Source organism: Sapajus apella, unplaced genomic scaffold (genome assembly GCF_009761245.1).
Source record: "Sapajus apella isolate SASKATOON/1434 unplaced genomic scaffold, GSC_monkey_1.0 scaffold1, whole genome shotgun sequence".
NCBI classification, from domain to species: domain Eukaryota; kingdom Metazoa; phylum Chordata; class Mammalia; order Primates; family Cebidae; genus Sapajus; species Sapajus apella.
In genome coordinates, this window is record NW_022436941.1 from 82481445 (window position 1) to 82502037 (window position 20593).

Below are 20593 nucleotides of genomic sequence, written 5' to 3' on the forward strand. Positions count from 1 at the left end.
GTTTTTTGTTGATAAATGGGTTTGAGTCCTAAGACTGATTTTCATTGCCACATCTGTGCAGTAATGTATATTATACATAAATAATTTATGTGAAACTTTGATCACTACGTTGGTTACACAAGACACACAAAAAAACGGAAAGTTTCAAAAATACAGGAGTTGGGGCTAGGATATGGAACAAAGAAAAATTTAAAGTGCTGATGGAAAACTTAAGGGAAAAGTGTTTGTTCCTTTATTTCAAGGAAAGAGTGTATATTATAAAAACAAACATTGTTATGCCATTGAGTACAGCACTCATGTCACAAACATTTAACCATTTTCATCATACATCTGATGATCTAAAAATCAAAATCACTTTGAAAGGCTTAAATCTTCTACTGTTTCTTAAAGATCGTGCTATCACATTAGAGTGACACCCTACTGTCTTCAAGGCTCAAGTGAAAAATGAGACCCAGTAATTTTTAACCAAAAGTGTATCATAACCTAGATATTTGTTTTATAAGATCAATAAACACTATAGTAAGACTTGGCATTTAAACATTAAACATATCTAAACCTCCTGAAGAATATACCAGAAATAAGAAAGACATTTAGAATGCTTTAATATTTCTAGTTAACACCATTTGTATCAGTAACTGCAATGTTGTAACTTTTAGCATCTCACATAACTAGTCAGTACAAATTTTAAGTGTAGGAGACAGAATACAAGGTCAGGAGCTATGAGAATGTCAGGTTTTATACTTCTGTTAAAAACTCAAAAATGAAAACTATTTTCTTCTCTGCATCAAAACTACAGACTTGAAGGATGTTTCAGTTTTAATCCCATGACTCATCATCTACTGGATTGGATGCTTGTGAAGAAGAAAATCCAGCTGTGTTCAAAGTGCTCTTGCCCTGGTAGTTCTTTAAAAAAAAAAAAAAAGAGAGAGAGAGAGAGAGAGAAAAGAAAAAAAACAAACATTTAATTTTATGACAACTTTAAAGTTATGTCACTCAGACTGAGAGCAAGGACTCAAGGTATCTACTATGTCTTCCCCAAATATACAAAGAACTTCATTCTCACTAAATCTGATTCACTTGAAAAAAAGGCTCATGTCAAACCAGGAAGTCTAAATTGCAAAAAATGTTTCAAGAAAAATATTTTTTAAGCCAATGGTTTTGGCAAGTGGGGAAAACTTAATGTACAACACTCAATGAATAAGCATAAATATTTAATTATCATGCTTATTGTTTCTGTGTAAAAGTGGTGCTGCCTATAAAAACCTGACATACCAAAAAAGACTTGTAGCCTTATGGCTGGGCACAGTGGCTCATGCCTGTAATCCCAACAATTTGGGAGGCTGAGGCAGGTGGATCACTTGAGGCCAGGAATTCAAGACCAGCCTAGCCAACATGGTGAAACCCCATCTCCATTAAAAGTACAAAAAAAACAGCTGAGCATGGTGGTGCATGCCTGTAATCCCAAATATACTGGAGGCTGAGGCACAAGAATTGCTTGAACCTGGGAGGCAGAGGTTGCAGTGAGCTGAGATCATGCCACTGCACTCAAGCCTGGACAACAGAGCCACAAACTATCTCCAAAAAAAAAAAAAAAAAAAAAAAAAGAAAATAAAAGACTTGTAATTCTAATAGGTTCTGTATTTTATATTAATGTTGTCAGAATTCAGAAATTAAATAATTTCATTAGAAGTTTAGAAGATTCCAAATTAAAATTTAAAATCTGGGAAAGGAGACTGTTTGTGTATAAATCTCAAAGTTAATTCCTGACCTTTAAAACCAAAAATATGTATATACATAAAATGTTAATGAAATAATAAAGTAGCTGCCTTCTAGGCATGAAAACAACGGCCTGATTGTTATAGTTACTTAATAATACTAAGCACAACATTTACAAAGAGTAACTGAAATCCAAGTTCTGAATTTTTCCTTTCTACTCACCTTTCTAGTATCAACTGATGCAAACACGCTTCCTCTTGTACTACCACTGAAGCCAGGAATGTATGTACTAAAGGCAATTTCTTCCAGCCATGCAGGAACATCCTGTTGAGCCTTAAAAAAAAAAAAAAACAAAAAAAGGCTTCATATGCAATGTAAAGTCTTAAAGATTGGAAAAGTTTACTTGTTATATACATATGCATAAAATGTCTACTTTCAACAACAAAGTAAGAAAACTATCCGTTCCGTTTTAAAAGTTTAACTTACATCTGATAATACTTTTACTAGAGGCTGTGCTAAATGGTTATCCGATTCAGGATCAAAAAAGGAAATTGCTCTGCCAGTATTCCCACAACGACCAGTACGCCCAATTCGATGAACGTACTCATCAATGGTAGAAGGAAGATCAAAATTGATAACATGCTGTACATTTTCAATATCTAGCCCTCTGGCAGCTACTGAAGTAGCAACAAGAACTGGGCACTTTCCGCTGCGAAAATCTCCAAGAGCTTGCTCCCGCTCTCTCTGTTCCCGATCACTTGAAAGAAAAGAAACTATGTATTAAGACAACTCTTAAAATCATTAAAGTAAATCGTTAAAGTTCAACATACAAATTTCTTTTTAATAATTGTAAGAATAGCATTTGGCTGGGTGCGGTGACTCATGCCTGTAATCCCATCACTTTGGGAGGCTGAGGTGGGCGGATCACCTGAAGTCAGGAGTTTTCAGACCAGACTGGCCAACATGGTGAAACCCAGTCACTACTAAAGAGACAAAAATTCAGCCAGGCGTGGTGACGCGTGCCTGTAATCCCAGCAACTCGGGAGGCTGAGGCAGGAGAATCGTTTGAACCCAGGAGGCGGAGGTTGCAGTGAGCTGAGATCACGCCATTGCACTCCAGCCTGGGAGACAGGGCAAGACTCAGTCTCAAAAAAAAAAAGAAAAAGAAAAAAAATAGCATTTAACATTAATGTCCACGACTTCTTACATAACAGGTACTATACTAATTCCTTCCAAGTTACCATTTTATTTAATTCTTACAGTAATACTTTGAGTTGCAAAAATTATCCCCATTTGCAGATGAGGTAAAGTAACAGCTAATATGTTGAGCCAGAATACAAACTCAACTCTGACAAAAATAAATCCTATTATATTCTCTATGCTTTATAGTATTCACATAAAATATACAACTACTTGATTAGAATGCTTGCTTAAAAAATATTTTTTAAAGTATAATTTCAGAACACTATATACATGATTAATATTTTAGGACCCACTAATAAAGTGTCAATAAAACTGTATTAATGACATTTTAAAGCACTCCAATTTTTAAAAGGCATAAGAAAGATTATATTTAGCAAAGGGAAAATTTGATCAGGGGCCAGAGATCCTTAAGTGAGATCTCTTGAGAAGTTTCTACTCCTTATGTTGAGGCTATCTAAGGCAGACATTTATCTTACCCACCACAACTACTTAGTTATAAAAACTAAGAATGAAGATGAAAAATAATAGTTTAGTACTCCTGGGTATTACCCTTTATCTCACATAAAGGAGAATAATAATTTATATCTGAGAGAATTCTGAATCCCAATTCCAGGATTATATCATATTAGTTATATAAACTGATATTTCTTAAATACCAATTAGAAGTTATTCCCCTAATAGGAAATCATATTTATCTACTCACCCATGAATACTTGTAGTTGATATTTTTTCTTGACAAAGAAAAGTTGCAATAAAATCTGCTTTTTTCTTAGTTTCAACAAAGACCATAGTTCTTTCATCACCTGCAAGATAACAAAACTATTAATATTCAAACTTCAAAAATGAAAAATAAAGCAGGGGTAGGAGGCAGTGCTTGAACAGGAAACTTTGTCCACCATTGTATTTATTTATTTATTATTATTATTTTAGATGGAGTTTCGCTGTTGTTGCCCAGGCTGGAGTGCAATGGCGTGATCTCGGCTGACCATAACTTCTGCCTCCCAGGTTCAAGTGGTTCTCCTGCCTCAGCCTCCCAAGAAGCTGGGATTATAGGCATGCACCACCATGCCTGGCTAATTTTGTATTTTTAGTAGAAACGGGGTTTCTCCATGTTGGTCAGGTTGGTCTTGAACTCCTGAGCTCAGGTGATCCACTCACCTAGGCCTCCCAAAGTTCTGGGATTAGAGGTGTGAGCCACTGCACCCAGACTAATTTTTTGTATATTTAATAGAGATGGAGTTTCACCATATTGGCCAGGCTGGTCTTGAACTCCTGACCTCAAGTGATCCACCCACTTCGGCCTCCGAAAGTGCTAGGATCATAGGAGTGAGCCACCGTGCCCAGCCATCCACTGTATTTATTACCAGCACCCACAGTCAGGCCGGGTTTACGAAAGAGACTCTAATTACTGAATGGATGCCAAAGATACAAGGACTGTTTCCCTAGTTTAGGGATTTAAAAAATTAGTTTGCCCTTCTTCCTCCCAGGCCAACACAAGAAGTAGAACCTTAGGGAAAGGTAAATCATATCTGCCTGCCAACCCTTAGTAGTATAAAATTGTCTCAGTACTTTCCTTCCCTCCATTTCCCTCTCTCTATAAATGTCTTTTGCTGTCTACCTCTCAAGATAATCCAATCTTTCATTCATGCTTGATTTTCTGAGGTTTATAATAGTGGCACCTGACCCAGGGCTGCTTAACTCTATATAATCAGTGTTCCAAACATTATCTCTAATTCAAATCCTTACATTCCCAAAATATTTTACATATTAAAAAATTAAGTGACAATCTTATCCCAGGGTGTTAAGGAATATTTACTCCTTAAAATATTTATCTGGTAGAAATTCAACCATGGGCAGGAGATTTTCCCACAGGGAATTTTCCTATAAAATGTTAAGAGAAGAAAGATCATTTATAACTTTAAAGGATATAAAAATCATAATTGCTCTCCCCATTTCTCTGTCAGCTTATATTTAGTGCCTACTAGATGCTTCTCACTCTTTCTGCTGGAAACATAGAAATAAAAGCCCTGCTCTCACTATGGGGAGGCAAACAAATATTATGCATCTGTCCTAAAAAGGAAAAAATCAGCAAGATAAAGGGTCCAGAGATGATTACTTTAAATAGGCTTATTAGACAGGCCTACTTCAGATACTACAATTAGATAGTATCTTAGTAAAGATATGAATATAGTGAACTGTGCAGGTATCTAGGAAAAGAACCTTATAAGGGAGAGGAAAAGGTAAGTGTAAGGCTCTGAGAAATGAGTGTTCTTATGCTCATCAAACAGAAAAGAGATCCCAGTGTGGCCTCTACATCTTGAGCAGAGGCAACACAAAAGGCCATGAGGCAGAAGTCTACCTGATACATATGAGGAACAGTAATGAGCCAAGTATGCCTGGAGTAGGGAGAGCAGTAGGAGATAAAGTCAGAGAGGTAATAGAAGCAGTATCATATAGGGCCTTGAATGCTACTGAAAGAACACTTTTACTCTGAGAAGGGAAAACATGAGGTTTTCAGCAGAGAAGTGACATGATCTAAACTTTAACCGAGCATTTAAAGGATTCTACATATATTTTGATGGTAGAACCAAGACGATTTTACTAACAGACGAGATGTACAGTTTGAGAAAGAAATTAAGAATGACTCCAAGACTTGGAGCAACTGGAAGAATGGAACTAACATTAACTGATATAGGAAGACTACAAGAAAAAAATCATTTAGAGATGATATTTAAGTCTCAGATATCTATTAGATGACCAAGTAGCAAAATCAAAATGGTAACTGGTTCCCATAATGAGTTAAATCTTTGAATCATGGTCATTTTATATTTATTTCAGAGTGATGATTTTATGTTTAATAAAAATTATGTTTCAGCAGTTCCAGAAGCCATCCAACAAGATGCCCAAGGCTAAAATTGATTGATCTGACAGAGCCTAGGTACCTAGCACTGCTGAGCACCTCAAGCCCTGGTCTTGTCTTGTCTTTGCTTCCCAGTGTGAACTGCAAGCAGCAATAAAAATTTAACTCTGCTGACTCTATTTCTCAGTTTTTTCTGTACTAATTTTGTATTTGTTCTAGGTCAGACAAGCTGTTTCCTACTGGTGGTGGCAATGACTGCAAATTTAGTTTTATGGTAAGACTAATGATCTGTTGGGTGAGAAATGATGGGGAAATCAATTTTGTTAGTCTAATTCTCTATTTGCCCCCTGTGAGCCAAAATCAACTAAGAATCTAAAGAATTCTAGCTTTAGTTACTTGATCATAATTTTTTGTATTTCTGTGTTCACTCTTGACCTGTGGCTGAAGTGGCAGTACTGAGGCTATAAGTTATCTGTGTGTCTGCAATTCAGAAAGGGCTTTATTATGTGTAATCAGTATGTTAACATCCTAAAAGAAGCATTAACACATTAAATTACAAAGTCTCTTAAAGGAGCTCTATTCAAATTTGCTTATAGAGATGAATGAAAGAAATGTTATAGAGGTAAATATTCCTAAAATCTCAGAAAATAAAGAAATTGAACTTGTAATACTTTAGGCTATGTTAAACTTTTAAAAAATATACTTTAAACTGTATTAAACTTTTGAAAAAACTTACAAGACTTAATCAGAAACATTTTAAGAATCCAAGTTGACCTAATTAAGTGAAATCTTTGGTAAATGAGACTCATACCTTTGGTTTACAAAAACCTTTTTTTCCTTAATATCAGTGTTAAATTTAACATAAACACTTATTCTACTTGGGTTTGTTTTTCCTAATGTACAGTTTACCAGCCAAACAAGCTAGTATTATTCCTCCATGATATTTAGGAGTATGAAAATGAAAACCTGTGGTCAACTAAATTTGGTCATTTATTCAATAGTATTAATGTTTTTAAAAATATCATCTTGAAGATAATTTCCAAAATCTTCAGGCAACTTAAAACAGCAAACAATGCTTATGTATGACATCTCTCAGTTTCCCATCTCCCCACTCCCAGTTTCCTTTATGAAATAGAAGTTACTATGATAAAAAGATAAAATTAACATAAGTGGTTAATCATATGTTAAACAACTATGCTAGGAATAATAGTGACAGAAATACAAAGTGTAATTGCTTTTGTTTTTCAAGGAAAGAAAGTAGTTTGGTGGCTTTCAAACATTTTGGTCTGTACCACCTTTAAACTCATAAAACATTAACAATCCTAGAGTTATTCTTGTGTGTTGTGATATTTACCATATCAAAAATTAACACCAAGATAATCTTTACTTATCTGAACAATATTTGCATATTAAAATAAATAATTCTTAGTATAATTATGGAAATTGTTTTTACCTCACAGATCCCATTAGACAGTCTTAGAGAAACTGGGAGAGACACATTTTGTCCTAAAATGTCAGTTTGTTCCAGAACGTTGAAAAAGTACAATGAAAGATAAAACTTGGAAACTGAATTTTATCTTTGATTTATAACACTTGGGTCAAAATAAGCTATAAAAGGTGTTAATTTTTAGCAAAGGTCACTCAATTTGGATGGAATTACTTTCTCAATTTGCTGTTTAATGCTTTCACTTACAATATGAAGAGGTTTTTTTTTTTCCTCAGAGCCATTACACTGGATGAAAAGTTATTCTTTGCCTTCCTTGTAACCAGCCTAAGTAGCTGAGATTCTGTTGGCTTTATCTTGTCTGATTTTTTGAAAAAAGACTAAAGGAGGAAAAAAAAATGACTAAAGAGAAAAGGTTCCCTATTTATGAAAGAGCTGTGGTTCTTTACAACCATGTTAATTTCTATCTTTACCTCTAAATGTTTTATTGTCACTTCAATTAAACTGATAACCAAATAGTTTATCTGATACCCATGAAGCCTACACTAATCAAATATTCAACTCTCCTCTGACAACTCCTATTGTCTTTTTAAGCTCAAATCGTAAATTTAGAAGAAGATATCTATGTAGAAAACTTCTGAGATTTGTCAGAGAGGCCCAGAAAAGTACAAATGTTTATTATTTCACCTTATAAAAGAGTCTAGAAATGATTATGCTTTTTTTATGTATTACTACTTAAGAGCTGTACAACAAGAGTTATCAAAACAGAAAAGACTACACTTTTCCAGGATTAAAGAGAACAGGTAAAATGTTAATAGAGGTTAAGTATTCCTAATTCGAAAATCCAAAATCCCAAACTTTTTGGGTAGTGACATGATGCTCAAAGGAAATGCTCACTGGAGTATTTCAGCATTTTGGATTAGAGATGATCAACTGATAAACATACTGCAGATATTTCAAAAGTTAATAAAAATTTGAAATACTTCTCCTCTCAAGCATTTTGGATAAGGGATACTTGACCTGTATTTTTTTTTAATGTATATTTTTTGGGAGTCCCTGATGATTTGTAAATTCCCTCACCTTCCATAGTATGTTTTTACCCTCAGGAGAAACATTGTTCAAAACTCTATAAAGTAATTCTTTAGAGTTGCCCTATATTTATCAAAGTCCTCAAGGTACGCTGCCTGATGCAACAGTATAGTGCTGCCAGTCATAAATCCACTTTTTAAAACATCTACAACCTTACTTCTTTCCTAACTAGAATCTAGCATCTTCTCCTGTGGTTCTTCACTAGGGATGTATGCCAGACTTATGTAAGGCATTTTCTAAAAATATAAATGTCTGGATCCTATTCTACATCTACAGTTGAACTCAGTTCCTGTTTTGTCTTTCATTGGGCTTTTTCGACGCTCTGGAACAAACTGACACTTTATGACAAAGTAAATCCTTCCCAGAGTCTCCAAGATCCTCCAAAGAGATCTCCAAGGTAAAAATAATTTTCATAATTATACTGCTAAATCTATTTACTTTATACTCTTGATACGGAAAATTATGTCTGCCCATTTTCATAAATCAGGTTACTTCTTTGAAAATAGGCTTACTCAGATTTTTTGCCTAATATTTTTTGAATGGCTTTATTATCTTTATTTTGCATGTCACAGAAAAAAAATTACCAGTAGCATTATTCTTCTTATGAACCCTCCTCAGACCCTCAGTATTTACCAATTACCAGTAACTAATTTACCATGGTCATTAAATATGTCATCTTCAGACAGCTTTTGTTTTATTTAGATGCTTGCCAAAGGCTGTGCTGTAAACTATAGATCAGAGTCTGTGTCCTTAAGGTCAGACTCCAAGCCTTGTGAAGAAATATTAATACTTCAGAGAATAGAGTCTTGGGTAGAAGGTTCTAAAGTTAACTGCTCTGACAACTTTTAGACTGTATCACTGGACTGAGGGAGATTTCTAGGACTAGTCCTTTTAGCAACAGAGTCATGCAAGCAGATCCCTAACATACAATGAAATAAGAATTACATAAGGGCTGAATGAGCTGATGGAGAAAATCTCTGTGGTTGTTTGCAATATTGTTATTTTAATATTCTATTTTCTGGATACATGAAGAGGCATTTTTTCCTCTTAAGCTAGCTGTAATCTACACATTTTGTTGACTCTGCCTTTGTAAACTAAAATGAAATAGTCTAAAATCATATTTAATCTCACATCTCACTGACACCCCATCCCAACCCAAATTCAGATTTCTTACCTAAGTTTCCTTACTTTTCATGGTAGTGTAGTTATCTTCAGCAGTTAAATAAGAATCTGTCTGCCTCCTTTTACCAAGATGTAAGTGGACAAGTTAACTGTGCAACTAAGATCTCACCTGGATTTCATATTTGCAAATGGCATGATAGGTAGGACCAGATACTGTTTTTAAGGAACAATGGTTGGCTTTCTTTATGGAACCAATGCCTATGAAGGCCAGCTTATAAGGAGGTCTGGTGCTTGGCTTACATGGCCCAGTCTGGGAGATTTTAAGGCTGGCCACCCACTTCCTGACAGGACAGGAACCACAGGAAATCTAGGGGACCTTTAGTAGAGTGAGATTCATTCCAATTTATAGGCATTGCAGGTGAAATCTAGTAGAGACAATTTCTGAGACTTAGTTTCCTATCCCTTAGATAGAAAATAATAAAGTATTCTTAAAGTTCAATCTGACATTCCTTGTGAAAACTTCTAGACAAAAGTTATTTTTGTGACTTCAGTAACTGTCAATACTGTACAGCTCTAGATTTGCAAAACAAACTGAAGGAGGCCTATATTGCTAATGAACAATCTTGCTGTACCCATACAAATAAGCAAGGCAAACTTAAGACCAAACTTCTTGTGATCAGGACTAATCCCTGAGATTATTATGGTCATGAGGTAGATATAGGCTATCAGAAAAAATTATAGAAGAATTTGAAGTAAGCAAAAAAGATTACTGTCTAAGCACACTCTTTGTGCCTTGTATAGTCTTTTTCATAACTGTTGCAACTGATAGCAGTGCCAATGATTCTCAACAAAAATGCAAATAGTTTTCCCCTGAAATGTAATTGATTATTGCATTTGAATAATGACCAGTTTTAGATCTGTAAATTAATTTTAGCATTCCTAATCGCCTAAACCAGAAGTGTCAAATCTTTGGCTTCCCTAGGCCACATTAGAAGGAGAATTGTCTTGGGCCACACATAAAATACACTAACACTCCCAACAGTTGATGAGCTAAAAAAAAAAATTTTCTAATCGCAAAAAAAAAAAATCTCATCATGTTTTAAGAAAGGTTACAAATTTACATTGCACCACATTCAAAGCTATCCTGGCCTCCATGTGGCCTGTGGGTTGGACAAGCTTAGCCTAAACATACGTATATTCTTTGAATTATCTTTTTGACTAGCTGTAACATCTTACTGGTTCTTTTGGTAATTAAAGGTCAATAAATTTTTTAATCCCTGTTGACTTAAAATTATGAAAAAAGGCAGTTTGGCTATAGTAATGTATTTAAAGGAAATACATTACTATAGCCAAATAATGTATATAGGAAAAGGAAAAAAATAGCATTATTAAGTGAAAGAGTAGAAAAGGAGATAAATTATATGAACAAAAATTTGTATAATTTGAGGATATACTGGATGGATATTACATGAAAAGTTAAAAAGATACCAACTATGAACCCTAAACCAAAAAAAAAATATTTGGCAGCTTAAATAATACAAAATTATATCAATAGTGATCACATATAATACACTGGCCTTTTCCCAAGGGCAAACCAGCACTTCTGAAAAACTCTCTCCTTTTGGATTATTTGCAAAATAAACTTTATCCCATAAGCTCATATATGAAAAAAATCTTGGCCAGGCGTGGTATCTCATGCCTATAATCCTGGCACTTCGGGAAGCTGAGGTGGGCAAATCACGAGGTCAGGAGATCAAGACCAGCCTGGCCAACATGGTAAGACCCCGTCTCTACTAAACATACAAAAAATTAGCTGGGCATAGTGGCAGGCACTTGTAATACCAGCTACTCGGGACGCTGAGGCAGGAGAATTGCTTGAACCCGGGAGGCGAAGGTTGCAGTGAGCTGCCATGACAGCACTGCACTCTAGTCCTGGAGACAGAGTGAGATTCAATCTCAAAAAAATAAAAATAAAAATAAAATCTAAAGGTGACTATATTAGAAATATGTTCTAACTTCAGCAAAACCATATAGTGCTCCTTTCTTCTGCATTAGCAGCTTCAATTTATAGTGGGCAAGTTATCTGACCTCCCTATATTTGTTTCTATATCCCTAAAACGGGGATCATGACAAAATCTACTTCATAAGGTTGTTTTGGGAATTAAATGAGCTAACACATGTACGATAATCAGAACAGTATGTGGCCCATAGCTATTTTATCTTTATATGCTGACAGTGTACATTAAGAAACATTTGATGAAGCCAACTAATAAAATTTCTCAAACTCAAGATAAGTATTTGGTTTTAAACATTCTCATAAAACTCAGCACAAACTAAAGACCAGAAGCCTGTAAGTACTTTTTAAGTCACCTTTCCATTTTTTCCTTTTTGCTTATTATTGGAAATTAGCTGATGTACCGTCTTCACATTCCTCCGTCTCAACACTGACATTCAAGCTGAAACAGAAGCACTAAAATGGAGGGTGTAGATGGGGAAAGTGTAACATATAAGTAGACCTAGACTATGAGGTAATAAGAAGGTATTAAAATGAAGGTATTTAAAATTTTTGTTTCCAGTCTCAAAATAAGGCTATCTTAAACAACCAAATTAACAAAAACATGACTTCAAAAATAAAAATTGGGCCAGGCATGGCAGCTTACACCTGTAATCCCAGCACTTTGGGAGGCCAAGGTGGTAGATTACTTGAGCCCAGGAGTTCAAGACCAGCCTGGGCAACATGGTGAAAACCCCGTCTCTATAAAACCTAAAAAATTAGCTGGGCATAGTGGTACACCTATGGTGCCAGCTACTCAAGAGACTTACATGGGAGGATTGCTTGGACCTGGGAGGTTGAGGCTGAGTGATCCGTGGTCATGCTACTGCACTTCGGCCTTAGTGATAAAGCAAGGCCCTGTCTCAAAAAAAAAAAAATTAAAAATAAAAAAAATAAAAATTGGGGTGAGTATGGTGGCTCATGGCTGTAACCTCAGCACTTTGGGAGGACAAGATGGAGGACTGAGGCCAACAGTTCAAGACCAGCATGGTTAGTAGTGAGAAACCTATCTCTACATACATACGTACATACATACATATATGAGCAAGCCAGCCAGCCAGCCAGGCATGGTGGCGCATTCCTATAGTCCTAGCTACTTGGAAAGCTGAGTTAGGAGGATTGCTTGAGGCCAGGAGTTTGAGGCTGCAGTGAGCTATAACTACACAATTATATTTCAAGCCAGGCAACAAAGTGAGACTTTGCCTTTAAAAAAATAATAAAATAAAAATAAAAATTGATTGGGGCGGGGTAGAGAAGAAAAAGATTTCCCACAGATATTGTGAAGGAACAGAACTAGATATTAAGTCCCTTTTAGCTCTAAAATTATTTGAATCTATGAACTTGGGAAGCCTTAGGAAGCAAGAACTAGGAACCACAAACAAAAACAATCTGCTTTTGATGGAGTAATAATGTGATATAAATATGTGTTACTACAAAGCCTTTCTAGTTTTCTAAAACAAAAAAACAGATATACTTCTGCTGGAATAAAGTCTCAAATCCTTACTATTTTCAAACTTCATGGAGGAGAAAGGACCATATTTTTATATAATTTACACAGAAAACTGAATCATAAAATTTCTTATAAAACAGCTTCAGAGAAAGAACAATTAAACTTATTAAACATTAAAAGAGAACAATTAAAACAAACATTATAATTCTTTAGTAATTTAAAAAATTTATTCATTAAAAAAAAGTTGAAATCATGACGAAAAAGAGTATCAATGTAAGATACCTATGTTTCGTAGAATTTCAACAAGTTTTTCTCTTTTTGAGAACTGGCCGACTTGGAGAACGGTCTGCTGAACATCTCTACATGCTCCACCCACTTGTCCAACAGCAACAAACAAATAATTCGACTTTAAAAACTCTGCAGCCAACCTTGAAAAACGAAAGATTATTCTTTAACTTATCCTCCTCTTCATTAGTATTTGTAATATCCACTGAATTCACGCAGGTGTTATCTCAATATTAACCAGACAGCAGATAATAACAGCTATAATAAGATGGTTGGTTACTTGTATCACCCCAGTAATATTTTGAAAGACCAGCATAAAAGATAACACTTTCACAATATATGTAACTACTAGTGAAAAGTTTGTCAAAGTATGGATACTGTAATTTCAAGTGGATTTGCTATCCATGTAAACCTATATAAAATATGTGTATAACCCTAATAAAAAGCATGAACTAAAAGAAATAAATTGCAATAAGCAGGAATTATTTTTTAGTAAAAACTGAAATGTAAGCCTCAGGCACAAATTCTATTCTTCACTCATTGCTTTTATGAATACTATTATTAGTTGTTTTCTGAAAATATTACCTGTTAAATTACTCTACTTCAAATAAACCAGATCTTAGGTCAGTGCTCCGTCATGACATACACAGAAAGTAGTATTTGTATAGCACAATTGGGCAAAACAAGTGAGATGAGACAAAACGCCCAGTGACATAGTGGAATCAAGATGGGTTTGCCTGTCCCAAAGGTTATCAATATCTTGACACACAGTTAACTCACTATCAGCATGCAACTGAGAAGTCTTGCTTTAGATCACATACAAACATGGCTGCTAATTAGACAGTTACCAAAGCAGATGGTGGGAATGCCAATACTGCATCTCCAAGTGAAGATACTATTCAATTGTTGAGAAATAATTGTTTTATGTACCACTAAGAAAGAAAATTATCCTGCAAATTGACCTAGTGCTGTCTTATGAGTTATATTTTTCCCCAATAAAGAACTCTTGCTAACTTTACACAAAGATTTATCATATAAAATTAAATCAATAGCCAGCACCACTATTCAAGGGCTTGTGGAACATTTGATATACTAGCACAAGATCCCATATAACGTTCTATCAAACCAGGAGACCAACTTTAAGGCAAAAGAGGTGTTGGGATAGGCCCATTACCATAGAATTCACAAGTAATATATACTGTACCACTCAGAAGCTGCCAACCTGAGAGAACTTTGGAACAGTCTGCAGAAAGAACAGTTCAAGGGCCAGTTTTGAGGCAACTCTTTAAGAAGATAGGGCATCGCCAGGCACGGTGGCTCACGCCTGTAATCCCAGCACTTTGGGAGGCCGAGGCAGGTGGATCAGAAGGTCAAGAGATCGAGACCATCCTGGTCAACATGGTGAAACCCCGTCTCTACTAAAAATACAAAAAATTAGCTGGGCATGGTGGCACATGTCTGTAATCCCAGCTACTCAGGAGGCTGAAGGCAGGAGAATTGCCTGAACCCAGGAGGCAGAGGTTGCGGTGAGCTGAGATTGCGCCATTGCACTCCAGCCTGGGTAACAAGAGCAAAACTCCATCTCAAAAAAAAAAAAAAAAACAAGATGGGCATCAATCTAACACGACACAGTAATTTTTCAAATCAAAGATCTATATATGGTACATGACTCTGTAAATCCAGGAGAGCAAACAATACTGGCCCACCTAGCATCACTTCCAATGACCCACTTGGGAAATCTACACTTCCCAGCCCTTCCTGTCTTCCAACTTTATGTTCTACAGGTTTTGAGGTCTTGGTTTCCAAAAAAGAAAACAGTTCTACTAGAGAAAACAGCAAGAGTCCTGCTGAATTACAGATGGTCCCCAACTTACAACAGGGTTACATCCCAATAAACCTATTATAAGTCCAAAATATCTTAAGTCAAAAACGCAATTAATACCTATGATAAACCATCATAAAGTTGAAAAACCTTAAAATTCTACGTTGAACCACTGGACCATCTGTATAAGCTTCTGCTGTTGCCTGGGTACTTCTGGATCCTTGAGACAAGGGGCTGGCAGGAAAGAGTCACCATTCCACTAGGGATGTGTTACCTTAATCTCTGAATTCACTAGACCACATGGTATATAACACGATCCTCAAATATCTGCCAATAATTGGTATATGAATTTTCTACCAAAGGCCCAGTTTTCCCAAATTCTATACATTTAGGTTCGAAAAGATGGCACAACAATAAAAACAACTTCATTTAGTAAGCACTTATTAAACCCCAGCTGGGTTCTATGCTACCACACACACACACACACACACACACACACACACACTCTCTCTCTCTCTCTCTCTCTCTCTCTCTCTCTCACTCTCTTTTTAAAAAAGATGTGATGTTAATTCAAAGCCAGGAATAAAGGTAGGAAACAATGGAAAATGTGGTAAACATTTTAGAAATACATCTTTTTTTTAAACTACCTATATGAAAATATTAAAGACAAATCTCTAAAAATAGAATATTCACATTGCTTCCACTTTGATAAAAGTATGTATATAACCAAATTATTTTTAAGAAAAAAACTTAACCTCTGAATTTCCTCTGGAAAAGTTGCACTGAACATAAGGGTTTGGCGCTGTTCCTTTGATGGCATTCCTGGGCAAGAAATTAACTTCTTCATTTCTGGTCCAAACCCCATATCCAACATGCGATCAGCTTCATCCAAAACCAAATATTTGATCTGTTTGAGACCAATCTTGAAGGATATTTTCAAAGATAAAACAGAAAATTCATATTAGTTTATATTAAACTACTCTCCACAATTCCAACTGTTAAAATACTGTTAAGAACAAAGACTAGAAATCAGTGTATAAAATGAGAATTGTTATGCTTAGATATTACTGTATATTTCAGTTCAATTTTGTTATAAAGCATTTTTAAAATTAAGTCTAAAATAAACCAAAAATCTAGATCAACACTGTGCAATAAAACTTTCTGCAATTACTTAAAAGTTCTATTATCTGCACTGTTTAACATGTCAGTCACTAGCCAAAGGTAGCTAGCTATTACACATTTGAAATGTGGCTACTGTGACTGTGGAACTGAATTTTTAATTTTATCATTCTTTAAAATTGCTACACATAACTAGTGGTTACTGTGTTGGACAGTACAGATCTAGATTATATTATTTGATCAAGTTAGACTCTAATGTAAGAAAATATCCTAATGGCATGACAGATTCTAATATTTTCTAACTGGTAAAATTTTTTCTAACCTTTTCAAATCCTTAGTAAATTCTCCATTCTCTAATCACTCAGAATAATCAGGAACCTTCTCTTACCTTTGCATGAACATCTATTACTATAAATAGAAGAACACACTTGCAAAGTGGATTTGGTATCACTATGAAGATGTTTAGCAAGAAAGTAAGGTATGTATCTCTGGGTCATTTTTTAAAGTATACTAAGAAAGGTGCATTTATGCAGAAATAACTTTTTTTTTTTTAGTAGTCCAGAGAGATGAAAGAGGCTCAACTCAGAAGGACCCTTTGAAAAGTTTTTAAGAAGCAAATCTGGGCTGGGCAAGGTGGCTCACACCTGTAATCCCAGCACTTTGGGAGGTTGAGGCAGACGGATCACCTGAGGGTCAGGAGTTTGAGATCAGCCTGGCCAACATGGAGAAACCCCATCTCTACTAAAAATATTTTTAAAAAGTAGCCGGGAGCGTATGCCTGTAATCCCAGCTACTCAGGAAGCTGAGGCAGAAGAATTGCTTGAACCCAGGAGGCAGAGATTGCAGTGAGCCGAGATCACGCCATTGCACTCCACCCTGGGTGACAAGAGCAAAACTCCATCTCAAAAATAAAATAAAAAGCAAATCTGGTTGATTAAGGTGAACTGAAAGTACTGATTTTGAGATGTAAAAATATAGTATATGAATTTTTAAATAAGTACATGGCCCTAAAATCTTTTTAGATTTAGAAAATTAACAATCCTGGTTGATATCACTCCCATGCTGACACAGGAGATAGAATTATTGATGTCACAATGGGTTTCTTACAGGAGAAAACTATTTCCCCAAGACATGTATGAAATCAGATAAAAAGTTATTAACTGCATTTTTACCCCAGCGTAGTGGGATACAGAATATGTAATTCTGGAATCAGACCCAGATTCTAACATTAGCTCTATACTTACTAGAGCTAACTGAGAGATTTTTAAAATAAATTACATAATCTAATTGAGTTTGTTTTCCCAAGTATAAAATAGAAAACACTATTCCTGTGGAGATTATCTTGAGAATTATATAAGAACGAATTCAAAGAATGTGATGGAGGCTAACACATAAATGGTGTTCTAATAAATACATCTGTCTTTACCTCATTCTTTCCTTTTCCCGTATCAAAAAAAATTATCAATCTCACAACTTTGTTATTCCTATAAGGCATACCTTTTCTTTGCCTATGATATCCATCAGTCTTCCAGGAGTAGCACATAATATATTACAGCCTTGTACTATTTGTCGAATTGAATGCCCCAGCTGGGTTCCCCCATATATAACAACAGCTCTTACACAAGTCCTATTAAGAAGAAAACTAAATGTCATTTTCTAGTTACTTAAAAAACTAGGCATCTGTTTCTAACAAGATATAAAACAAAACTCAAACTTAAAAAACTAGGCATCTGTTTCTAACAAGATATAAAACAAAACCCAAAAAGAAAGAAAACACATTCAGCTATCTAAAAAATATTAAATTCTGGCCAGGCATGGTGGCTCATGCCTGTAATACCACCAGTACTTTGGGGCGGCCAAGGCAGGTGGATCACCTGAGGTCAGGAGTTAGACCATCCTGGTCAACATGGTGAAATCCTGTCTCTACTAAAAATATAAAAAATTGGCCAGGCGTGGTAGCATGTGCCTGTAATATCAGCTACTTTGGTGGCTGAGGCAGGAGAATCACTTGAACCCAAGAGGCAGAGGTTGCAGTGACCGAGATCCTACCACTGTACTCTTGCCTGGGCAACACAGCGAGTCTCCATCTTAAATTTAAAAAAAAAAAAAGTGATCTTTTACTTGATTTTCTAAAAAAATTTCATTAGTTTTGGGGGAACAGGTGGTGTCTGGTTATACAGATAAGTTCTGAGATCTTTTACTTTATTTAAAAGACTGAAAGCAATACAGTACATAAGGATCAGCAAGATATAAACACTGAAATACACAATCCACGTTTTACCAAAAAATCAGGTTTGATATTAAAGTGATTTTAACAAGCATGGAAAAAGTTGAAATCACTTGTGGCGGTTTTAACATACATATACAAATTCTTCGACATATTCCTTCCTTCAAATATGAATTCTACCTTCCCCCTTCAGTGTGGGCAAGGCTGGCCACATGATTGTTCAACCTTCCCAGTCACACAGGATCCCAAGTTCAGAAGAACCCTGTGCTTCATTTAATGCTCTGCTGTTGCTGCCTTGAAATTGGTAATAATTGTACAACAAGGACCCTGTACTTGTTCCAATTTTGCACTAGTTCCAATAAATTATAATAGCCACTCCTGAGTGGGGTCAAAATTAATGACTTGCTTCTTACAAAGAGAATGCGGCAGAATGACAATGTGTGACTTTTGGGATTATTTCATAAAAGCTATTACAGCCTCCTCTTTGTTCTTACTGATCACTCAATCTAGGGTAGGCAGTGCCATTTAATGGATAATTATGCATCCCTATGGGAAGACACAGTGAAGCCTTCAGATGACTGCAATCCTGGCTGACGTCTTGTCTACAATCTCATAAAAGACTCTTAACTCAGAAGGACCCAACTAAGCAAAGCTGTTCCCCAATTCCTAAGCCCCCAAAATGGTGAGACAGTAAATGTTTATTATTGTAAGCAACTATCTTTTATGGCAATTTGTTAATCAGCAATAACTAAATGTTGGCAAAGGGTATATTGAAATTGGACTTCTGATACACTGCAGGCACAAATATACATTAATTGCAAACTTCAAAATAAGTTCCTGCTCTTTAACATTAAAATTTGTAAAACCCTAATCTAAAAAAAATACTTAAAACAAGATTTTTTTTGAGTCAGGGTCTCACTCTCACCTAGGCTGGAGTGCAGTGGCACAATCACAGCTCACTGCAGCCTTGACCTACCAGGCTCAGGTAATCCTCCCATCTCTCAGGCTCCTGAGTAGCTGGGACTACAGGGGTGCACCACCACACCTGGCTAATTTTTGTTTTTTTTTTTTTTTTTTTTTTTTTTTTGTAGAGATGGGTTTTTGCCATGTTTCCCAGGCTGGTCTCAAACTCTCTATCTTGGCCACCCAAAATGCTAGGATTACAGGTGTGAGCCACCATATCCAGCCAAAACAGAAAAACTATGTAGCAAGATGTATGCTGCAATTTTGTTTACAATAGCCCCATGTTAGAAAGAATCTAAATGCCTCAGAATAGAGAAATAAAATGTATCCACATGGGCAATTTTAAAGCCATTACAAATCAGGTCTTATTATGCAATAAGCATTTTCTGTATTATAAAGTTATATGTAAAAGAATATAAAATTATTAGAATACCCCAAGTTCCTTTTTAAATATACACTAAAAACTACCAAGAAATAACACCAGTGTGTTCACTATTTTCCACTTCCAGTATTACTGTTTTTTAAATTAAAATTTTACTTTTTTAGAGACAGGGTCTCTCCCTGAGTGTGGTGTTGCAATCACAGCTTACTGCAGCCTCAAACTCCTGGACTCAAGCAATCCTGCCTCAACCTCCTAGGACAACAGGTGTGCACCACCACGTGCTAAACAGTTACTTTATTTTTTGTAGAGACGTGGTATCACCATGTTACCCTGGCTGGTCTCAAACTCCTGGCCTCAAGCAGTTCTCCTGCCTGGGCCTCACAAAGCACTGGGTAATTATAGACATGAGCCACCAAGTCCAACCTATTAACCTAATTTTTAATAAGCCTATTTCTTTTTAAAGATAAAAAGAATTCCATAAACAGGATAATGAAAAAATAATTTTAAGTAATGCTAAAAATTACAAGAGTGCATTATTACTAAGTACTTCCCAAAAGTGAAGGGAAGAAAGTCTCTAAAGAAAAAGCTATTTTGTGAGTAGCATTCTGATGTACTTACCCAAAAGAAAATTTTCTGGCTTCCAAATAAATCTGGTTGACCAATTCTCGAGTTGGTGCTACAATAATACACTCTGGTTCCTGCAACTCTTTAAAACGACTGGCAGTTACTCCATCACGCATCATATGAGCCAAAATTGGTAGGAGAAAAGCTGCCTAGAAGTTAAGTTGCCTAGGTTACAAATTTATAGTGCATCACTTTTATCCCTATGGAAAGCTAATCATCATGTCCTTAGGGCCT

General features: G+C 35.6%; 1 protein-coding gene across 1 annotated transcript in view; it reads right to left on the reverse strand.

Annotated features, from left to right (window-relative positions):
- Window positions 1-205: 205 nt before the first annotated feature.
- DDX4 (DEAD-box helicase 4) overlaps window positions 206-20593 on the reverse strand; it is a 69224-nt gene continuing 48836 nt past the window's right edge. Inside the window, exons 14-21 of the mRNA XM_032280654.1 lie at window positions 20354-20508; window positions 17661-17790; window positions 15800-15966; window positions 13220-13365; window positions 3623-3722; window positions 2203-2473; window positions 1939-2049; window positions 206-903 (exon numbers count right to left, since the gene is read on the reverse strand). Of these exons, the coding sequence (XP_032136545.1) occupies window positions 817-903; window positions 1939-2049; window positions 2203-2473; window positions 3623-3722; window positions 13220-13365; window positions 15800-15966; window positions 17661-17790; window positions 20354-20508 (1167 nt within the window). The 3' untranslated portion in view covers window positions 206-816. The remainder of the gene's footprint in view (window positions 904-1938; window positions 2050-2202; window positions 2474-3622; window positions 3723-13219; window positions 13366-15799; window positions 15967-17660; window positions 17791-20353; window positions 20509-20593) is intronic.